The sequence below is a fragment of the Nicotiana sylvestris genome, chromosome 9, assembly GCF_000393655.2.
Source record: "Nicotiana sylvestris chromosome 9, ASM39365v2, whole genome shotgun sequence".
Taxonomy (NCBI): domain Eukaryota; kingdom Viridiplantae; phylum Streptophyta; class Magnoliopsida; order Solanales; family Solanaceae; genus Nicotiana; species Nicotiana sylvestris.
Genome location: NC_091065.1, coordinates 175,689,095 through 175,708,544, shown reverse-complemented (window position 1 = coordinate 175,708,544; position 19,450 = coordinate 175,689,095). Strand labels below are relative to the sequence as shown.

The window sequence follows — 19,450 nt, the reverse complement described above, 5'->3', positions numbered from 1 at the left end:
AGTAGACAATGAGCAACAACCTTCTAACATTACAGCTGCTTCAGAATATATAATGATGCAACAATTACCCCCTCCTCCAATAAATTCATACCAGTTTGTCGATGACCAAGAAGAAGAAGGACAACTAATAATGCAAATTGACAACTAACACACAATCCAACAAAGCTTTTTGTTACCTTCTGCAATGATAAGTAACAACGAAGATGAAGTAAACATGGAGCTTATACCGATAATATCAGATAGAATTGAAGAAATTGATGAAAGTTCTTGTGTTTCTCAGAAATCAAGAAAAAGAGTGAGGAGAAAGCTGAAAGAATCTCCACCATGTAAAATACTTAGGCACGATGCGTTGCCTGAGGAAGTAAGAGTTGGATCAATGTTTGAGAACAAACAAAACATGACTAAATTTTTCTGCAGCTTGGAGATAAACCAGAAAGTTGAATTCACTGCTGTTAGATCATGTTCAAAGAGATACGAGCTGAAATGCATCGTGGACAAATGTGGTTGGAATGTACGTGCTAACAGAATAAAAAATTTCACACTATTCAGGGTGATAAAATATCATAACATCCATGAATGCTCGGTTGATGCAAGAAAATCAGATCAGAAGCATGCTACATCAAATTTTATAAGTGAACAAATTATAGAACATGTTCAAGACAAAAAGATAAAGGTTACACCAGCCTTTGTAGAAAATGAAATGAAAAAGAAATTTGGAATCGACATTGGTTATCACAAGGCATGGCGTGCTATTTAAAAAGTTGTTGCTTGCATAAGGGGAACACCTGAAGAGAACTACCAGATTCTTCCTTCATACCTACACATGATGGTGGGCAAAAACCCAGGAACGTACATAAGCATAAAAAGAGATGCGTAAAATAGGTAAGCAAAACAATACTAACCATCAGCCTGAAGTTTCAAATGTTCCTATTTGAAAAACTTTACACCTTATGATATATTTTTTTGTGTTTCACTGTACAGATTTGCTTACATGTTCTTTGCTCCTATGGCATCAGTAGCCGGTTGGTCCTACTGTAGACCCCTGATTGCAGTAGATGCAACATTTTTAAAGTCAAAATATCGTGGTGTTCTATTTGTTGCTCTATCAAAGGATGAAAACAACAAATCTTTCCTCTATGTTTTGGTGTAGCAGATTCAGAAAACAATGAGGCATACATTTGGTTCTTCAGGGAAATGAGAAAAGCAATTCAAGTCCGTTGTGAACTGGTTTTCTTGTCAGATAGAAACCAATCGATTGCAAATGGGACTAGAAAATTTTTTCATGAAGCTCACCATGGTATCTGCCTCTATCACTTTGAGAAAAATTTAAAGCAAAGACATACAAAAACCACGGTAATAAATCTTTTTCAAAGTGCTGCAAGGTCATACAATCGTGAAGATTTTAATCAGTTAATGTCCCAACTCAAAAGTATTGACAAGAAAACATACAATTACATAATGGAAGAGCCTCTTGAGAGATCGTGGTTCCCACAGCGACGTTATGATATGCTAACAACAAACATGGTAGAATCAATGAATTTTGTTTTACTAAAAAGGAGAGAAATGCCTATTTTAAGAATGTTAGATTTCATCCAAAAAAAGTTGGGAGAGTGGTTTTACAAACGGAGAAAAAAGGCAAATGAAACTTTTCACAGAGTATCAATATGGGCAGAAGAAGAGATGACTACGAAGATGAACTTGGCTTGCAAAATGTTTGTGAGTATATTTATTAACTTCAGCTTTTTATATCTGTTGCAGTGATTTACTGCTTACATTAAAAAAATTTCATACTTTTTCTTTTTGAAGCAAAAATACACTAATATAGTTTGTCTTAATTTTTTATTCCTTGTTAGGTGTTCAACCTTGACTCAATGTTGTTTAGAATAAATACTGAATGAATCAAATTTATTGTGGACTTAAAGAAGAGAACTTGTGACTGCCTGGAATTCCAACTTGATGAATTGCCCTGTTCACATGCAAGTGCTGCTATTAACAAGAGATATTTGCAGAAATCTGATTACTGCTCAACTTGGTATTCAAGGGAAACATGGTTGAAAACATATGAAGGACATGTGAATACCGTGGGAGATCAAAAATCATGGGATATACCACAAAATATACAATCTGAGATCACAAAACCTCCCGATGTAGAGATTTTACAAGGAAGAAGACAAAAGATGAGGCATATGCCTATTGCCTACGACTGAATCAGTACCATTTAAGTCTACCAAAATGCAGTCGATGTAAACAAGTTGGGCATAACAGAACAACTTGCTTGTCTTCTCCAGCACCTCATCCATATTCCAAGAAACACATTGAAAAATATTCCAACCTTGAATAATTCTTGGTCTGAATTTAGACTTTCTTTATTGTATGACATAATTGAAATGTGTTTTTTTTCATAGGAATAAAAAAAAGCTCTTGGACTATTTTATATACTGCTAAAGTACAAATAACTCATTTTTGTTGCGCAGACTTACAGGTTTGGTTGCATTTTAAAAAAGTACGCAATGACTTCTGCGATAAAAAACTTCAGCTTACAGTATGTGAAATACATATCCTTAAACAAACACACACACATACACACACTCACACACACACATACACATACAACACACAAAAAGAAACACATGTACAAACAAAAGCTACATCATCTCTAAGCTGAAGTTATAGAAAAAGAACTTAATAAAAACTAAGAACCATACTGCAACTAAAAAATATAAAGCAAATACCAGCAAATAACAAGGATAATGCAATAGAAAGCTAAGAACAAAGAGGATGACAATTACATTGATATAAAAAGAGATGAGAACAACAAACAAAGTACAAACAAAACTTCAGCTCTCTAGGCTGAAGTTATACAAAATGAACCTAAAAACTTCAGCTCTATGGGCTGAAGTAAACAAAAAAGCATAGCATTAAAACATAAAAAAAGGATTACAAACACTAACAATCATCACCACCACCATCATCATCATCATCATCATCATCATCATCACAGTACTCCTCAGTTTCTCTAAATATCTTATCATCATCAGTATCGAAGATAACTATAGGGTAGTCAGGCAAAAGACCACTGAATCCAAGAAGATCAATCTTCAACTTGTTGAATTCATCACGCAGCTGACTTTGTTCGACGATTACTCTGTCCATAAGAGGAAGAAGAGTCTTCAGGTTGTTTTGCAGCTTAGAATAGTCGTTCCAGCTGGGAAACTGAAAACTATCAAACTACTACACAACCTTGTCGAACGAGGTTGAATAACCTCCACAACTACGTTCCAGGTTAATCCTGTTCTGGAATGATTCATTGGGAAAGAGTTTTGGTCTGATTCTCTCCCAATCAGCCTTTATTTGATCCCACAAAAGCATAAGATTAGCCATCGGTTTGTTATTGTACCACTCACACTTTAAACTCTCCCACTTCTGCATAATTTCATCCATATTAGGCTTCCTACTTCCGCTTGCACCAGACATTTTTCTTTAACAAAAGCTGAAAGACTAGGGATGAATATAAATTTAAAGAAATAAGATGCAAGTATATTAATGACTATGAAATTTTCAAGTGAAGAGATTGTTAATATAGACAAAGAGCTCACCTAATCAATTTAATATCTGTAAACGTAAAAGTAACTTTTCAGCTGTTTTTACTGTTTTACGTTCAGAGAAATTGAATGAAACAAGATAAGTAGGTGGTAAAAACAAGTATGTGGTAAATGCAAAAAGAAATGTAACTTCAGCCCTAATAAAGCCCACAGTTTTTCTATAGTAAAAAAGATAACTTCAGCCTGAAAAATATCTTTTCGGATCATTTACTATATAGTCAAACAAATTTAAATGAAAGATGAAGTAGGTGACAAAAGACAAAAAGTAGATAGTAAATGCAAAAAAGATTAGTATCAACTTAAAAAAATACCAAAACATGCTGAAGTTTTTGTCATAAGCTTTTTCAAAATCTTCAGCCCAATGTGCTGAAGTTATTTAGTTCATTTCCAAAAACTTCAGCACATCATAAGCTGAAGTTTTTCATCGTGGATTCAATAGTTTTGTCGTAAAGCTTTTTCAAAAACTTCAGCCCAATGTGCTGAAGTTATTTAGTGCATTTCTAAAAACTTCAGCACTTGATAAGCTGAAGTTTTTGTCCTGGACTCGATAATTTTTGTCGTAAAGCTTTTTCAAATAACTTACGCAGAAACTGCTGAAGTTATTTAGTGTATTTAGTGATGAGCTGAAGTTTTTGTTGTACATTTGACACTTTTGTTATGGCTTTTAACCAAAACTTCAGCTTAAAAAGTAAAAGTTGTTTACTTCATGCTCAAGTTTAGCATGCTGAATTTCAACAAAAATATACTTGAAATTCATGAAAAAAGACACAAACATATTTGAATCAATCCAAGTCACATAATTCACACAAAATAATGTATATTCACAAAATCCAATTTTGTTTTCACTTACATCCTTGGAACAAAAGAAAAAATTAGTTTTTTGTTTACAAGTTATTCTCAATTCAAAAAATTCACAGTGTCTTCATATTCTCTATAGTCATGTCCTAGTTGCTCTTCTTGGTTTTCTTAACCACATTCCATGAACCTTCACTATGTCTTCAACTGATTCACAGAAGCACAATACGATCACCTTACTTTACCACCTTGTACGGACCTCTGAATTACATTTGTCATATTCTTGCATTTTCCACATATTTGCATGAACGTCTTTCCAAGTGTGAAAAGGAGTTCATGCAAATTCGCTGCAGTACCATGAGCTATAAGACAGTCATGCTCCATTTCACCAAATTTAATTCCATCAAAGCGTTTTCTGTCAGACACAGGTTGACGAAGTTTGGTACTATGATTTTTTTAGCAACTACCGTCTTCTTTCATAAGAAAAAAACAAGAAAATATTGGCCAAAGACATGCTTACTGGTGTGCATCTGGGAATTTGTGGGAAGAAAAGATAATGAAGGAGAAGGAGAATACTTCATATGTGAAGGAGAGTGGCCAGATCAAAAACTCGAGCCCCAGGACAATTTGCTCTTTTTACTAGTTGATAAACATGTAATCTAATCGGATTATTCGATGATAATTTAATATTATGGAGCAGAAATAATCACAAGTGATTTACCTCAATATTTCCCATGATTTCTTGCTTAAAAATCGCCCCAAGCCGTGTTCTTTCACCAAAAAAATGTCAAAATGAGCTAACAAAACGTGACAGCTTTAATAAATCTGATTCTGGTCGCTAAAGGCTTAATTCCCGTTGCTAAAACGTCCAATCTGGTTGCTAAAAGGTGCACACCAGATCTGATGCACCAGCAGTCTTTAATTTCACTAAAAAGGCTCTAACTCCATCATACGAACTCAAAATTCGATGATTCTTGTTCCTATGAGTCACAAATAATGATACGAACATAGTCCTTCAATCGAAACTCAATTCGGAGCTCGTTTGCTCAGTGCGATATCCATTTTGCTCGTTAAACAATTAACTCATGATTCACGTCAAAAACCCAATCGCGACTTGATGAAATTAGACCAAACTTTCCAGATCACTCCTATAATTCATTATCAAAATTCTGGAAGTCTCAAAATCAAATTTCGATTTCTAGAACTAAAAATGAACATTTGGATCATTACATGTTTATGCTCAAAACGCCAAAATCATCCAAAAACTCTTCCAAAACGTATCCGAGCCTCATGGGACCCCGACCAAACATGCCAACACACCCCATAACATAATTCAAACTTGTTCCAACCTTCGGAACACTCAAAACAACATCAAAACATCAAATCACCCCCGGATTCATGCCTAAGAATTCCAAAACTTCCGAATTCTGAATTCGATCAAAAAGTCTATCAAACCTCGTCTGAATGACCTGAAATTTTGCACACACATCACAAATGACACAACGGACCTACTCCTATTTCCAAAATTCCATTCCAACCTCGATATCAAAATTTCACCTATTAACCGGAAAACGCCGAAATCTCAATTTCGCCAATTCAAGCCTAAACCTTCTACAGACTTCTAAAATGCATTCTGATCACGCTCCGAAGTCCCAAATCACCCAACGGAGTTAACCAAATCATAAATATTCCGATCCGAGATCATATACAAACAAGTCAAATCTTGGTCAAACCTTTCAAATTTCAAGCATTAAACTGAGAACTGTTCGTCCAAATTCATTCTGATTACTCTGAAACCCAAAATCAATGATTTACATAAGTCATATTACATCACACGGGGCAAATCATGGTTGAGAATTGGCGAGCGAAGTGCAAAAGCTCAAAACGACCGATCGGGTCTTTACATCCTCCCTCACTTAAACATGCGTTCATCCTCGAACGTGCCCAGTATTGTTCCAAAAGCCAACCAATTGCTGAATAACCTCACCATGCACATACCTGGGGATGATCCCACGTCACCCTATTTCATATAGGTTCGATAACACAATATAACTGAAATTTCACAATCCATCCTAGTCCATAAACCATAGAACCACATTTTTGCTTCTAAAATCCTCAATACGATCAGAATCTCACATTTATACTATGAATAAGTCCGAACAAGCTGTAACAAACCATATCTGTTATCTCAGGTGCAATCACATGATATACCACATAACTCAAACACTCGCAGTGATAGCTTCTCATCACAGCAGCTGCACATAACAATCGAATACCGATAGAAAACATCTTATCAACTAAAGTCTCATTCCAACACTTCCATATACTGACAATGATAATTGAAACATGCAATAAACCATAACCATTTCTCATATCAACCATTCATAAGGCCACTTCTCCTTTGGAAAGGACCATAGCAAATTTTTGAGCTGAACCTCGATATTTATCCTCCCGACATGCTGAAATTGAATCCATTTATATTCATTAAAGATCCCAACGATCTCATCTAATACAACACAACTACTCAGGTGACATGACACCTCAGTACAGACTAAGGCCCCAACTTGCGCAATACGCACACCAATAAGCAATAATCCGAACATACTCAAATCATGAAAATGACTCAAATGAAAGAGTTGTACCGCAAGCTCACTAGCACTGCCACAACGCAAGGTTGAGAACCTGTCTCACATCGTAGAAATAGGACACATTAATCTAACCCGCTAGGTCATACCTCCACATAACTTCTCTATAATGCGCAACCCTATCCAAACACTGGTCTCCATGGAACACCTTAAGTCACTCTACTCGAAATTGACGACCACGTGCAATTGATGTCTAGAACCAAAGCCAATCATCATACCCACAGTGAAGCAAATAACATACACCACACAAACCAGAAAGGACATAACCGATACTCCATTCACCAAGCAACACCCAATCACTTTTCCCGCTCGACTTCCACTATGAAACTTCAATAGAACTGCACCATATGTGTTTGTAATCAACAAATCATAACACCTCGCAACACAGAAAGGTAGCTCATAGATCTCTCCAGATTACTAATACACTCAATAACAATCAAATCAACACATCCATCAACATTACAACTCGGAGCGAACCAAGCCGACTTAAGTTAGAACACAAATCTACATTGGCCTGTCAACGGACCCCTTATCAAGGAAATCCTGAAGCTGCTCTTTCAACTCCTTAACTCTGTCGGTACCATACGATACAGTGCCCGACATCAAATCAATACCGAAATCAACAACCTTGCTTGGAGACATGCCCAACCATAAGAAACACATCCCAAAAGTCCCTCACCACCGAAAAATGAATCAATGGTAGAAGCCTCTGCACATACATCTATCACGAAAGCCCACATAAGAAAGACAATCCTTCCCAGCCGTCCGCTGGGTTTTCAAAATATAAAACCACTCCACTAGGACATAATCCGTCGAACCTCGTCACTCAATCTATGGTAATTCCATCATAGCCAACAATGCTGCCTTAGCACAATAGTCCAGAAGGACACAACATGGAGGCAACCAGTTTGAACCCAATACCACACCCAAAATCTAGCATACCAAGCACAAAAGATCCGCTCGGGTCTCCAAACCCCGATAATCACTAAACAGTGCCGATACACACGACTTACAACCACCTCATAACCTGAATGTGAGAACTTCCCTGTCTTCCAATCCATATGGCACATGACTCAGCACACCTGATCCCAATTCCGTCGTCCGAATACAGACCACACCTCAAATACCCAATCATTCCACGAAAGATACTCTAAAGTTCCCATGTACCACCAAGCAAGCTCGAATATCAGCAGTCAATCCAACAAGAAAGTGTCGCAATACTACCGATGTACCATCAACTTAATCACATTGCCTTTTCTAAAACATATACCCTCATCAAATCACTCCATTTAGCAATACCATTTCCTTAATCATCTGAAGATCATTCCCCTAATCATCTGAAGCTGATTCCTCTAATCATCTGAAATTGCCCTTGCTGCCTAAGAATTTTTTTATGACTTTCCATTAATAACTGAACTGTAACCTTCCACCCGCAAATCTCAATCCACCACAACATACCGCATATACCATACCATCCTAGGATAACTTGAGAACTTCATCTTCCTTTCGAGCCACAAACATCTACGTACTCAATTAGTCAAGAACTTTCCATTGGTCCCATCTAGAAGAAAATCACTATACATCTCGTGCTCTTCATGCCCACAGAAAATATACTTCTCCAACCGAGGTAGAAACCATCAATAACTCTCCGAGTTCCCCTTGCACAAACCAAACCTGCCAGGACTGAATCCTTCTAACTCGACCAAGCTATGCAAGCCATTAAAACCTAAGAGCATTACCGTGAAATACGTGTAGGAACTCATTACCACGTACACACCGAAGGAGCTAACTAATCACATCCTTACCATACCGATCCAGCCTACTACCAAGCTATCCCATCTATCCGAGTTTCCTTCCAATTTATGTTCAACTTGATATTCCCTTTTGCTGTAACACCACAATTCCTCAACCCCGACTCACCACGCAAGACCCAAGCATAAAACCACGCTGTCTAAGGCCCATAAGCCGTTGAATACTTTCTTAGATATTCCCATAAGCACCACGTTCAAAATACTTACCCTGAAGAGGCCTCTTACGAATCTCGAGCCATTACCTTCACCTTCCTAATACTAATATATAGAAGCCTATAATTGATATAGCAATACCACAGATCTTGACACCCTCCAAATGCAAACCTCAGTTTTTGGCCAAAAATACAATCTAAAAATCTCCAGTTATTACATGCGAAATCTTGAGAACATTAGAACCATTCCCAAGAGTCATCCACTCTACTCAAACCGCAATTAGCCCGAGCAAAAGACCCAAACAACTTGTGCCTCATTAGCACTTCTGACACTGCAGAATGTAACCTCATTCCATTGCAATGAAGCAACTCCCTGCTCGACGCACCGAGCATCTTTTACCAAGAGTGACTTAAGACATCACGTGATTCTCACACACCCGTGAAGCATCTTATAACCTTTGTTAAAAAAGTTTCTTTACTCGAACCATCCTCGATCTCAATCTCCGCGGGCCATAACTGATTCACTCGAATGCCTCAAACTAGAACCGACATAGCACCTAGCCGTGCAATCAACTAATCAACAACAGAATCCCCCACTTGGCTCGAAGCCATAGGTCAAAATACACTCAATAACTCATAACACTTATATTCTATTGATGCCATAATACCATAGTGAGATTAAACTCAAATCTTTTATAAGCTTGTGAAAACACAGATCATCTAGAATTTTAACTCTTCTGCAAATCTCGCATTCAGTCTCGCAACAGTTAAGCCCACTCTCTTAAGCGATCCAAATTTAAATTTCAACACATATACTTCACTTGTAAATGAGATCTTCTAATAGATAACATAAGGATCACACGACCTCAGAACACTCCGTAGGAGATAACCCACCTGATTTGCCTCCAACTAACATTCCTGTATACCTTCCACCATCATAAATTGTACGCAGTTACTTAGTCTTCTTGAGTCTGAACTCATATCGCAACATGAAATTTACTTCGCTCACAAATGGAAAACATGAAAAGATTCTTCACACGCCTATAACTCGGGGCTATACCTCGAATTAAGATGGAATTCAAGCACCTAATAGTTCTTCTATCCTCCAGCCATCACTCCCACTAATAGGGACACTATCAAACATATAAGTTCAAAAATACTTGCTCACACAATCAGCACCTCGGTGCTCAAGCTATAGGCAAAGATCCGGCCTCAAGTCTTCCACACTGGCCCAACATCAACACACAAAGATCACATCTCGCCCCTCGATCAGTGAATCACAAGCCATCGATGTACATCTGATATTGAGCGCTCATGCATGCATACGAACGCGTGGAAGGAATTCAAAGAGTTACATTTCAAGCTGAATCAAGGACGCACGATAAGAATTCAAGGATGTGAAGTTTTTCCTAAAGTTCTGCAGCCTCTCAAGGATAAATACAGACATCTTCGTACCGATCCACGAGACTCTACTAAACCTGCTCATGACTCGTGAGACCTATGTAACCTAGGCTCTAATACCAACTTGTCACGACCCAAACCCCGACCCGGTCGTGATGGCGCCTCTCATGAAGACAAGGCCAACCAACTAAACCCAATTCACCTTTTTAAAATATTTAAACAATATAAAAGCAGTCTAAACATGATTTAATGATAAGAAGTAGTGAAAATACAACCCGACACAACCCAAACTAGGGTGTCACAAGTCACGAGCATATATTAGGGTATAAATACAACTGAAAATCTAAAGTGTACTAATACAGTCTAATGAAATAAAGAGAGAGAGAGAGAGAGAGAGAGAAGCAGTGCTGCGAACGCCGGCAGCTACCTTGCTAAACTCCGATGACCCTACCTCCAATCAGCCAAAACTCGCTACTGGGTGTATAAATACCTGAATCTGCACACAAGGTGCAGGGAGTAAAGTGAGTATTCCAACTCAGTGAGTAATAATCATAACTAAAGTCCAAATGGTAAGAAATCACGTAAAGCATATCAAGATGCTGTATAGAAGCAATTTAAAAACTAGTAAGAAAGCGATGAAGTTGTAAAAAATCTCTTAAAACATCTTAGCTCATTTTAAACTTCTTGAAAATGACTTTTTCAACAGTTACGCAAATGAATGCAGAAAAAAAATAGTGCAGATAAGCACAGAAATTTGCCCATCGGGCAATATCTCAGAACAATACCAGCCCCTCGGGCAATCATATAGAACGGTACCAGCCCCTCTGGCAATCACATAGAACAATACCAGCCCCTCGGGCTATCACATAGTACAATATCAGCCCCTCGGGCTATATCTCACAACACAATGGGTACCCGCGCTCACTGGGGGTGTATAGACTCCGGGAGGGCCCCCTTACAGCCCAAGCGCAATATCAAGCCATCTCGTGGCATCAAATCTAGGCCCTTGACCTCATATCAATCAATAATCCACCTCATGGCGTACATAACTTAGGCCCTCGGCCTTATAATTAAATCAGTATCTCACTGCTTCGGCATGCAGCCCGATCTAAAAGTATCCTCACCATACAGGCCCTCGGCCTTACTCAGTCAAAATCACATAAGCCACTCGGGCAACAGTAAAACATGATACTCAACCCAAAATATTATTTGAAATATCATTTTAAGTGTTAAAGCAAAATAAACATGGCTGAGTTTTGAAAACAGTGGAAAATAACATGACTGTCACAACCCAAACCGATGGGCCGCGACGGGCACCTGGTACCTTACTCAACCGAGTACCAATGTAACGTATCTTTCTTATTACATCATCATATACACGTGACATACGGGCCTAATAGACCAATATAATTATTTATAAACTCAATACACAGGCCGACAAGGCCATACAATCTATCACGTACATGACATATGTCTACAAGCCTTTAAGAATACATAAATGTCATAAAGGTTGGGACAGAGTCCCGCCATACCAAACAATACACGTCTAAATCATACTAACCAAATGAGGAACTCCGAAGCAAATGCAGCGCACCAACATCTTCCGCTAAGCTGATAGCCTACTTGGAGGGCTCTCGACCTGTCTATCGGGACCTGCGGGCATGAAATGCAGTGTCTCCAGGCAAAAGGGACGTCAATACGAATAATGTATCGAGTATGTAAGGCACATAAATAAATACATAAGAGACATGAAAGACATATAGAGTACATGACTCAACATGTAAGTCTGAATAACACTGTAAATTATGAAATACTTTTAGCGTCATGCATATGCGTATAAATGTCATATCGTGCATAGGTACATGTCTCGTAACATCATCATCCTCTGAGGGCATCCCATCATATCATACGGCCACTGTGGGCAAAATCATCAACGTATACTAGCTAATCAGGTGGTGGTGCGTATATAACGCCATAACCTTTCCCATATCCCATATACATATATATATATATATATATATATATATATATATATATATATATATATATATACATACATATATACGCATATATAACGCTGTTTGAATACATACATATATATGCGTATATAATGCCGTTTGAATCATATTTCAGCCACTATGGGGAACAACATCATCATATACCAGCTGATCAAGTGGTGGTGCGTATATAACGCCGTAACCTTTTCCCATATCCCATATACATATATTTACATATATACACGTATATAACGTCATCTGATCATGGGTCAATGCACATGAATGCAATGCATGAAAAGTACGTTAATAAAATCTTTCAGAATCTCATAAGACCATTCTGCCTTTGAATAATATCATAAAGTAAGCTCTTTTCAACTTTCGTATTTTTCTGAGACCCATGAACAGATGATAAAATATTATGATGCACGGAAATTCAAGAACATAGATATCTTTAATACTTCTATGAATAGAGTTATTCATGGAATTTGTGCATTTTCACGTTTTGTTCGTATTGTATGGATCATGCCAAAAGAAAGAAGGGATAGCCTTAACATACCTGGAATAGGAAAAACTCCGTATTATATTCTTGGAGAAGATTGCACCGTAATCCTTTAGAACCGCAAAATTTTATGTTGCTACGGTGCTAAGAAATCTATTGGAATTGTTATGTTTCAAGACTAGCGTCCGTTCTTGTTGGAGTGAGTTTGAGATTGCCCTTATTTGATAGCTTCATATGAAACCATTAATGTCTTGTACATTAGCTTCTTATGTATGGAATCATAAGAGCTTTTGTTGGAAACCGTTAAACCGTTAAAACAATCCATTCCAATTGTTGGAAAGAATCGTATCCATTTAATTTGTCAAGGTTAGGTAGCCTTTTAAGGCTTTTCTTTTAACTAAGTGCCACCTATTCAACAATGATCAAGATTCATTGTTTGATTTAGTGGTTTTCTGCCACGTGGGGGGTGGGGTGGGGTGGGGATTTTGATATTATCCAATAATTAATTAACTAATTAGGTAATATCCCGCTACCCGGTAATTAATTAATTACCCGCATAATTTAAAAATTGCCCGGAATTATTTAAAATATTACTCACTTTTCACATACCTTATACACCTTACTATTATAGCCATGTAGTACCTTGTATGTTACTAGTCCATAAATACCGGGTATTTTAGCTCGGGCCGTATTTTATTCCAAAATGTTAAACTTGGACGAAAATTCATTTCCTTTGACTCTCTTCCCATCTCGCCTTCACGAATTTGCTCATTATTTGTTTGAAATAGCATAATCCTTATATTCTCCAAATAATCTTTTCCTTGGATTGATGTCAATTACCTTACGACAAATTCAACGTACAACACTACAGGGTGCAACATCGTCATAATGTAGTATTGGGGGACGTGACATCTCACTTCCGTGCTCTCATTAATTTATTTATGGCATATTTTCATGTACGAAAATATGGGGCGTAACATCATTCCCCCATTTGGAATATTCATTCTCAAATGTTGACTAATGCGCTTATCATTCTCATATCTCATAGCTCTTGCGAATACTTTAGTAGTCCTTTTGCCATCTAGGCAACTGTTCTGTGAATAAGTTCAAAGGCCAGGGCATTCCCTCCTTTAGGCCTCTTTCCTACGCCTTGACTTGTGTTCGAATTCCTTCTTCCAATCTCGTAACTGCTGCTACTTTCCATTATACAGTTTCTACGACACTGACCTTATAAGTGTGCCTATGCGACTCTCTTCTCCTTTTTCCTCCAGCTTTTAGCCAATCCTGAAGTTCTTTGCTTGGTATTTTGTTGAACTTGTGAATACTACTATATCTTATTTTATAGACCTGGTTATCCATTCATATGATTTTACTGCATCTACATAGGTCATACTATACCATAACACTTACCTCGATTTCTTGTTACTGAGGTCTGCTACAAAATCTCAGGTTACTTTCATTACTCATCTCATACATATAAATATATGTCCTCTAATGCCTCCACATTACTGTTCATCTTTTAAGAATGGCGACCTAATATCCTCTCATACTTTGTAACTTTTATCCATCCATTGTTGATTCACTTCAATTTTGATCCATAATCCACCCTCGATAACTTAACCTTTTATGTAATATTGCAGCTAGGATTCACGTTTTATCGGGGAACATCTGAAATGATTAGATTGATCCACTTACGGCGATACCTGCTTTCATAACCGTATCTTACGTCATCCCAATGTGATTCACCTTGCGTGAGTATTTTAATCCTGCCAAATTCATGAGATCCCTTTCTTTTATCCGTCAGATCATTACTTAATTGAAGGCCCAAACGTCATTTTTTGTCTATAATAATTACCCCTCATTCTATTAATAGGGTAGCATTCCATTTCTTCTGAATGTTATTAGTCTTAGACTCTTTTGAGTTTATTCAGGCTATACTGAACTTTCTATAATTTAGAGAAACCATTAGCTCTCTTGTTTTCATGGACTTAATCTTGAGGACTTATCCATTCTCGTCACTTTTTCACTTGCCTTTCCTCATTCTTACTCATGTTTTCTCAAAACTTTGTCGCTCTACCATACTTTAGCTTGCGACCTATAAATATCCATTTATAATACTTGCAACTTTCCTTCAACTTGCTTACACCATATATTTCCTTATATTATTCTGGAATGTCAAGCGATACATCACACCGTCTACAACTCTTCTCTATTCTCTTAACTAGATCTCTCAGTACTTAGAAACCATAGGTTGGAAGACATGCCGCTGACGATGCCATTATCATTCCCGGTTACTGGATCCCCGTGCGGATAGCCTTCTATCCGAAGTATGGACTATTCATGATCTTCTTCCTTTGAGTATCTCGTACGTTGTTCACCTTTACCTTACTTACCTTAAAATCTTGCATCGTATCTTCTATCTCTTTCCTGACCTCCCTTCCACCTAGGTGTAATTCACGTTCATAACTTGAAGCTCTATTATAATACTCGCACCTCTAGTACAAACACAATCCAGTGGGAGCTTCGTACTGACTTCTTATGAGGCTGGTACTTCTTCTAACTGGCTTCCTTGTAAAGCCATTATAGATTATGGTTGTTGTGTTATTTCTCTTCCTTTACGTAGGCTTAAGCTATCTTCCAATCCGTGGCTCATGGTATCAGGTCCTTTCATGGGCATTATGGAATATCCATGATACAATATTCTAACAATTCAATCCTTTATCTATGCCCTAGGCTCAATTCTTCTTTTAACTTATACTGGAGTCTTCTATAGTTGTATGATTGTCAACAAATATGCTGCCTGGATAATGATCCAAAATCTTGAGTGTATCCATAACGTACTAACTCTGGATTATTGATCAAATAAATCTTTCGTTCCAACTTAGCTTTCAACGTAAGCTATTACTTTTCCTTGTCCTTCTGCCCCCTTGTTGCATCCATACTTAGCTTATCTTAGTTCCCACGCATGCCGGAGTTTGCGTACAATTCATATGATCTTCGAATATTTCTTTTGATTTTTACTTCTTGATCACTAGTCACGATAGATTTCTCTTTCTTACGGAGGATGTACAATATTGTTGTGAAACTGTTGTTAAAAAAGCATTTCCTCTCTAGGTCGTTGTGCCTAGATTGAAGCCTTTTTCCTTATTTCCTCAGCTAGTCTTTTGTTGTAGTACTTAGGGAGAACCCTTGACTCTCGTAAAGCTGTGGGCTTATTACATGCCTTTTTGATATCCTTACTTGCCTATAATCATCCGTAGTTGCTTACTTCTATGCCCTTGTGCTTGTATGGTTGCTTTTGAACTGATATTTTGACTGCCTTCCCAGTGGCACTTTCTTTTATCCCCGTAACACTCATATGGTACTTTTAACTATCCCGAATCTTGTTTGAATATATCTCAAGTATTATAATGATATTCTTCGAGGCTGAATTCTCCATATTGGGTTCTACTATGTTTATTTTACACGATCTGATGACTCGTCTGTAATCTCCTATTTAGCCATAATTGAGATCTTCCTGTCCAATTACTAACTACGTTGGCCCATTTTCGTATCAATATTCTTCATAATCTTTCTTGGATTATTTACTTTGTTTTAACTTACGTCTTGCACTGGCTCCTTATTTATTAATAACAGCTCAGGCAGGAACCTTTACTTCCTCTCCTTGATGTCGTGCTTGCACAATATTATTGAATCGTAACGTATCTGTAAGATTTGGATAAGTACCATCTCATTCCTCTTTCATTTATCGCATTCTTCCTTTACCATTCCATAGTCATTAGAATTTCTTAATTCTGACTTAATGCCACATTACTCCATATTCCCCCCTTTAGGGGTGTACTAAAAGTTGAAGCCACGAGGATTTACCTATAGATGTTTTACCTCTTCATCTTTAGCGTCGTTTCTCAACATCAATGATCCTTAGTCGCCTTGCGGCAATTATTCCATACCAAGGATGAAAAATTCACGTACTCACGAGGGTAAATTTTAGTATAACCGGCACATACAGTCCCTTAAGCTAAACTTTGCTCACTTTGCTTGTTGTAGGGAAGCGTCTTCCTAAATGACCATTCTCTGAACTTCTCATGAATCTTCTTTTGTCGTCCATTCTATTATTGGCGGAACAAAATCTTAAATTCTTATGATGGCAACTATCATCAGTTACTCAGTCCCTAATTCATGTTTAGTTTATCTTGTTCACCAATCCATACTGATTCTATTACTCTGGGGTCTGACTTTTCCTCTTGGTAATCATGCTAGAGTTGCGAATTTATTTCTTGAAATGAGGACATGATTGTATGACCTATACTCTTTTGTTGTTCTACGGCCTGTCACTTCTCGTTTCTTCCTTCACTCGACTATAGATTTTGTAATATTGTCATCTTTTGATCTACCATTTCCATCCACGTATCACATCTTACTCATAGTGCTTTATTAACTCTTTTCTTATTTCCCGCTAACATTTATGCCTATCATTTTATTCTAAAAACTTTAACAAGACATTCCTTTGCTCTTAGCTTCCCTTTTCTCTATCCAATGCCTCTTCAAGTTGCTTAACGTTCTCGTTTTACTAGGGACGTGAGCCACACTAAGGTAATATCTATCCCTTCAAGGCTTATAGTACATGTCTTTGTAGTACTCATTTCTGGCTGCACTCTTTCAGAGTGCACCATCTGGTGTCTCATAAAGAGATCTATTAGCATATTTGCAATATCCTTCAGAAATGTCAACTGATGCAATCAATTCATCCATCATATTTTCTTATACTACTTTTGTTAATCTCCATAGGGCATACCTGGAATAGTTGCGACCAATTGTATATACCTCTGTTACTATTGAATATAACTCAAAAAGCTTATGTTCCTCTGCCTCAATTATAAATGCCATTAGCCTTCATTAATTGGGTGCCTCGTACTCTTCTTCCTCTTGCTTCTTTTGCTTGTTGAAAATTGTATTTATCTTCTTAATCTCTTATTGTCTTTTACCATAAAGATGGATAGACATTCTTTCCATAAGACTTCTTATAAGGAAGCTTGCACCTTTCCGTACACCCATGATCTGCTAAAGACCTCATATTTACTTATCGTAGGCATTATACGAAAATCCAATTCCTCTCACTCAGTTCTTCCACAACTATCTCTCTTTCCAATCCTTCTTTCTCGATGTAGGTATCTTCTTATTACGAATAATAGAAAAAAAGAATATAAGAATTTGAGTTTCTTATAAGTGAGCTCTACCACACGTCTAGAGTAAGAAGAAAGAGTGACAATCCTAAATGCCCTGTAGTCTCCTGCTGATAAGTGTAGTGCACAACACACCCATAAACAAGACTCTACTAGACACAGCTTGTAGACTCCCTAGGACAGAACTGCTCTGATACCACTTTTATCACAAACCAAACCAATGGGCCGCAATGGGCACCCGGTACCTTACTCAACCGAGTACCAATGTAACGTATCTTTCTTATTACATCATCATATACACGTGACATACAAGCCTAATAGGCCAACATAATCATTTATTAACTCAAAACATAGGCCGACAAGACCGTACAATCTTACACGTACATGACATATGTCTACAAGCCTCTAAGAATACATAAATGTCATAAAGGTCGGGACAGAGTCCCGCCATACCAAACAATACATGTCTAAATCATACTAACCAAACGAGCAACTCCGAAGTAAATGGAGTGCACCAACATCTTCCGCTGAGCTGATAGCCTACTTATAGGGCTCTCGACCTGTCTATCGGGACCTGCGGGTATGAAACGCAACGTCCCCAAGTAAAAAAGACGTCAGTATGAATAATATACCGAGTATGTAAGGCACATAAATAAATACATAAGAGACATGGAAGACATATAGAGTACATGACTCAACCTGTAAGTCTGAATAACTCTGTAAATCATGAAATACTTTTAGCGTCATGCATATGCGTATGAATGTCATATCGTGCATAGGTACATGTCTCGTAACATCATCAGCCTCTGAGGGCATCCCATCATATCATACGGCCATTGTGGGCAAAATCATCAACGTATACCAGCTGATCAGGTGGTGGTGCGTATATAACGCCATAACCTTTCCTATATTCCATATACACACACACACACACATATATATATATATATATATATATATATATATATATATATATATATATACATACATACATATATACGCGTATATAACGTTGTTTGAATACATACATATATATGCGTATATAATGCCGTTTGAATCATATTTCAGCCACTAAGGGCAACATCATCATCATATACCAGATGATCAGGTGGTGGTGCATATATAACGCTGTAACCTTTTCCCATATCCCATATACATATATTTACATATATAGGCATATATAATGCCATCTGGTCATGGGTCAATGCACATGAATGCAATGCATGAAAAGTACGTTAATAAAATCTTTCGGAATCTCATAAGACCATTTTGCCTTTGAGTAATATCATAAAGTTAGCTCATTTCAACTTTCGTATTTTTCTGAGACCCATGAACAGATGATAAAATATTATGATGCACGGAAAT

At 37.4% G+C, this 19,450-nt stretch overlaps 1 protein-coding gene across 1 annotated transcript; it reads left to right on the top strand.

Moving 5' to 3' along the window:
- The first annotated feature begins 214 nt into the window (after positions 1 to 214).
- Positions 215 to 2,207, top strand: LOC138878628 (uncharacterized). The gene is made up of 3 exons (XM_070158320.1): positions 215 to 728; positions 1,154 to 1,716; positions 1,923 to 2,207. The coding sequence occupies exons 1-3, from the start codon at positions 215 to 217 to the stop codon at positions 2,205 to 2,207; spliced, it is 1,362 nt and encodes a 453-aa protein (XP_070014421.1).
- The last annotated feature ends 17,243 nt before the right edge of the window (positions 2,208 to 19,450 follow it).

What these genes read in the sequence shown, in the direction of transcription:
- LOC138878628 (XM_070158320.1), top strand. Translation starts at nt 215, where the DNA reads ATGGAGCTTATACCGATAATATCAGATAGAATTGAAGAAATTGATGAA. An exon ending in GAAATTTGGAATCGACATTG is followed by an intron (nt 729 to 1,153) that starts GTTATCACAAGG and finishes TTGGTGTAGCAG; the next exon opens with ATTCAGAAAACAATGAGGCA. An exon ending in ACTTGGCTTGCAAAATGTTT is followed by an intron (nt 1,717 to 1,922) that starts GTGAGTATATTT and finishes GTGGACTTAAAG; the next exon opens with AAGAGAACTTGTGACTGCCT.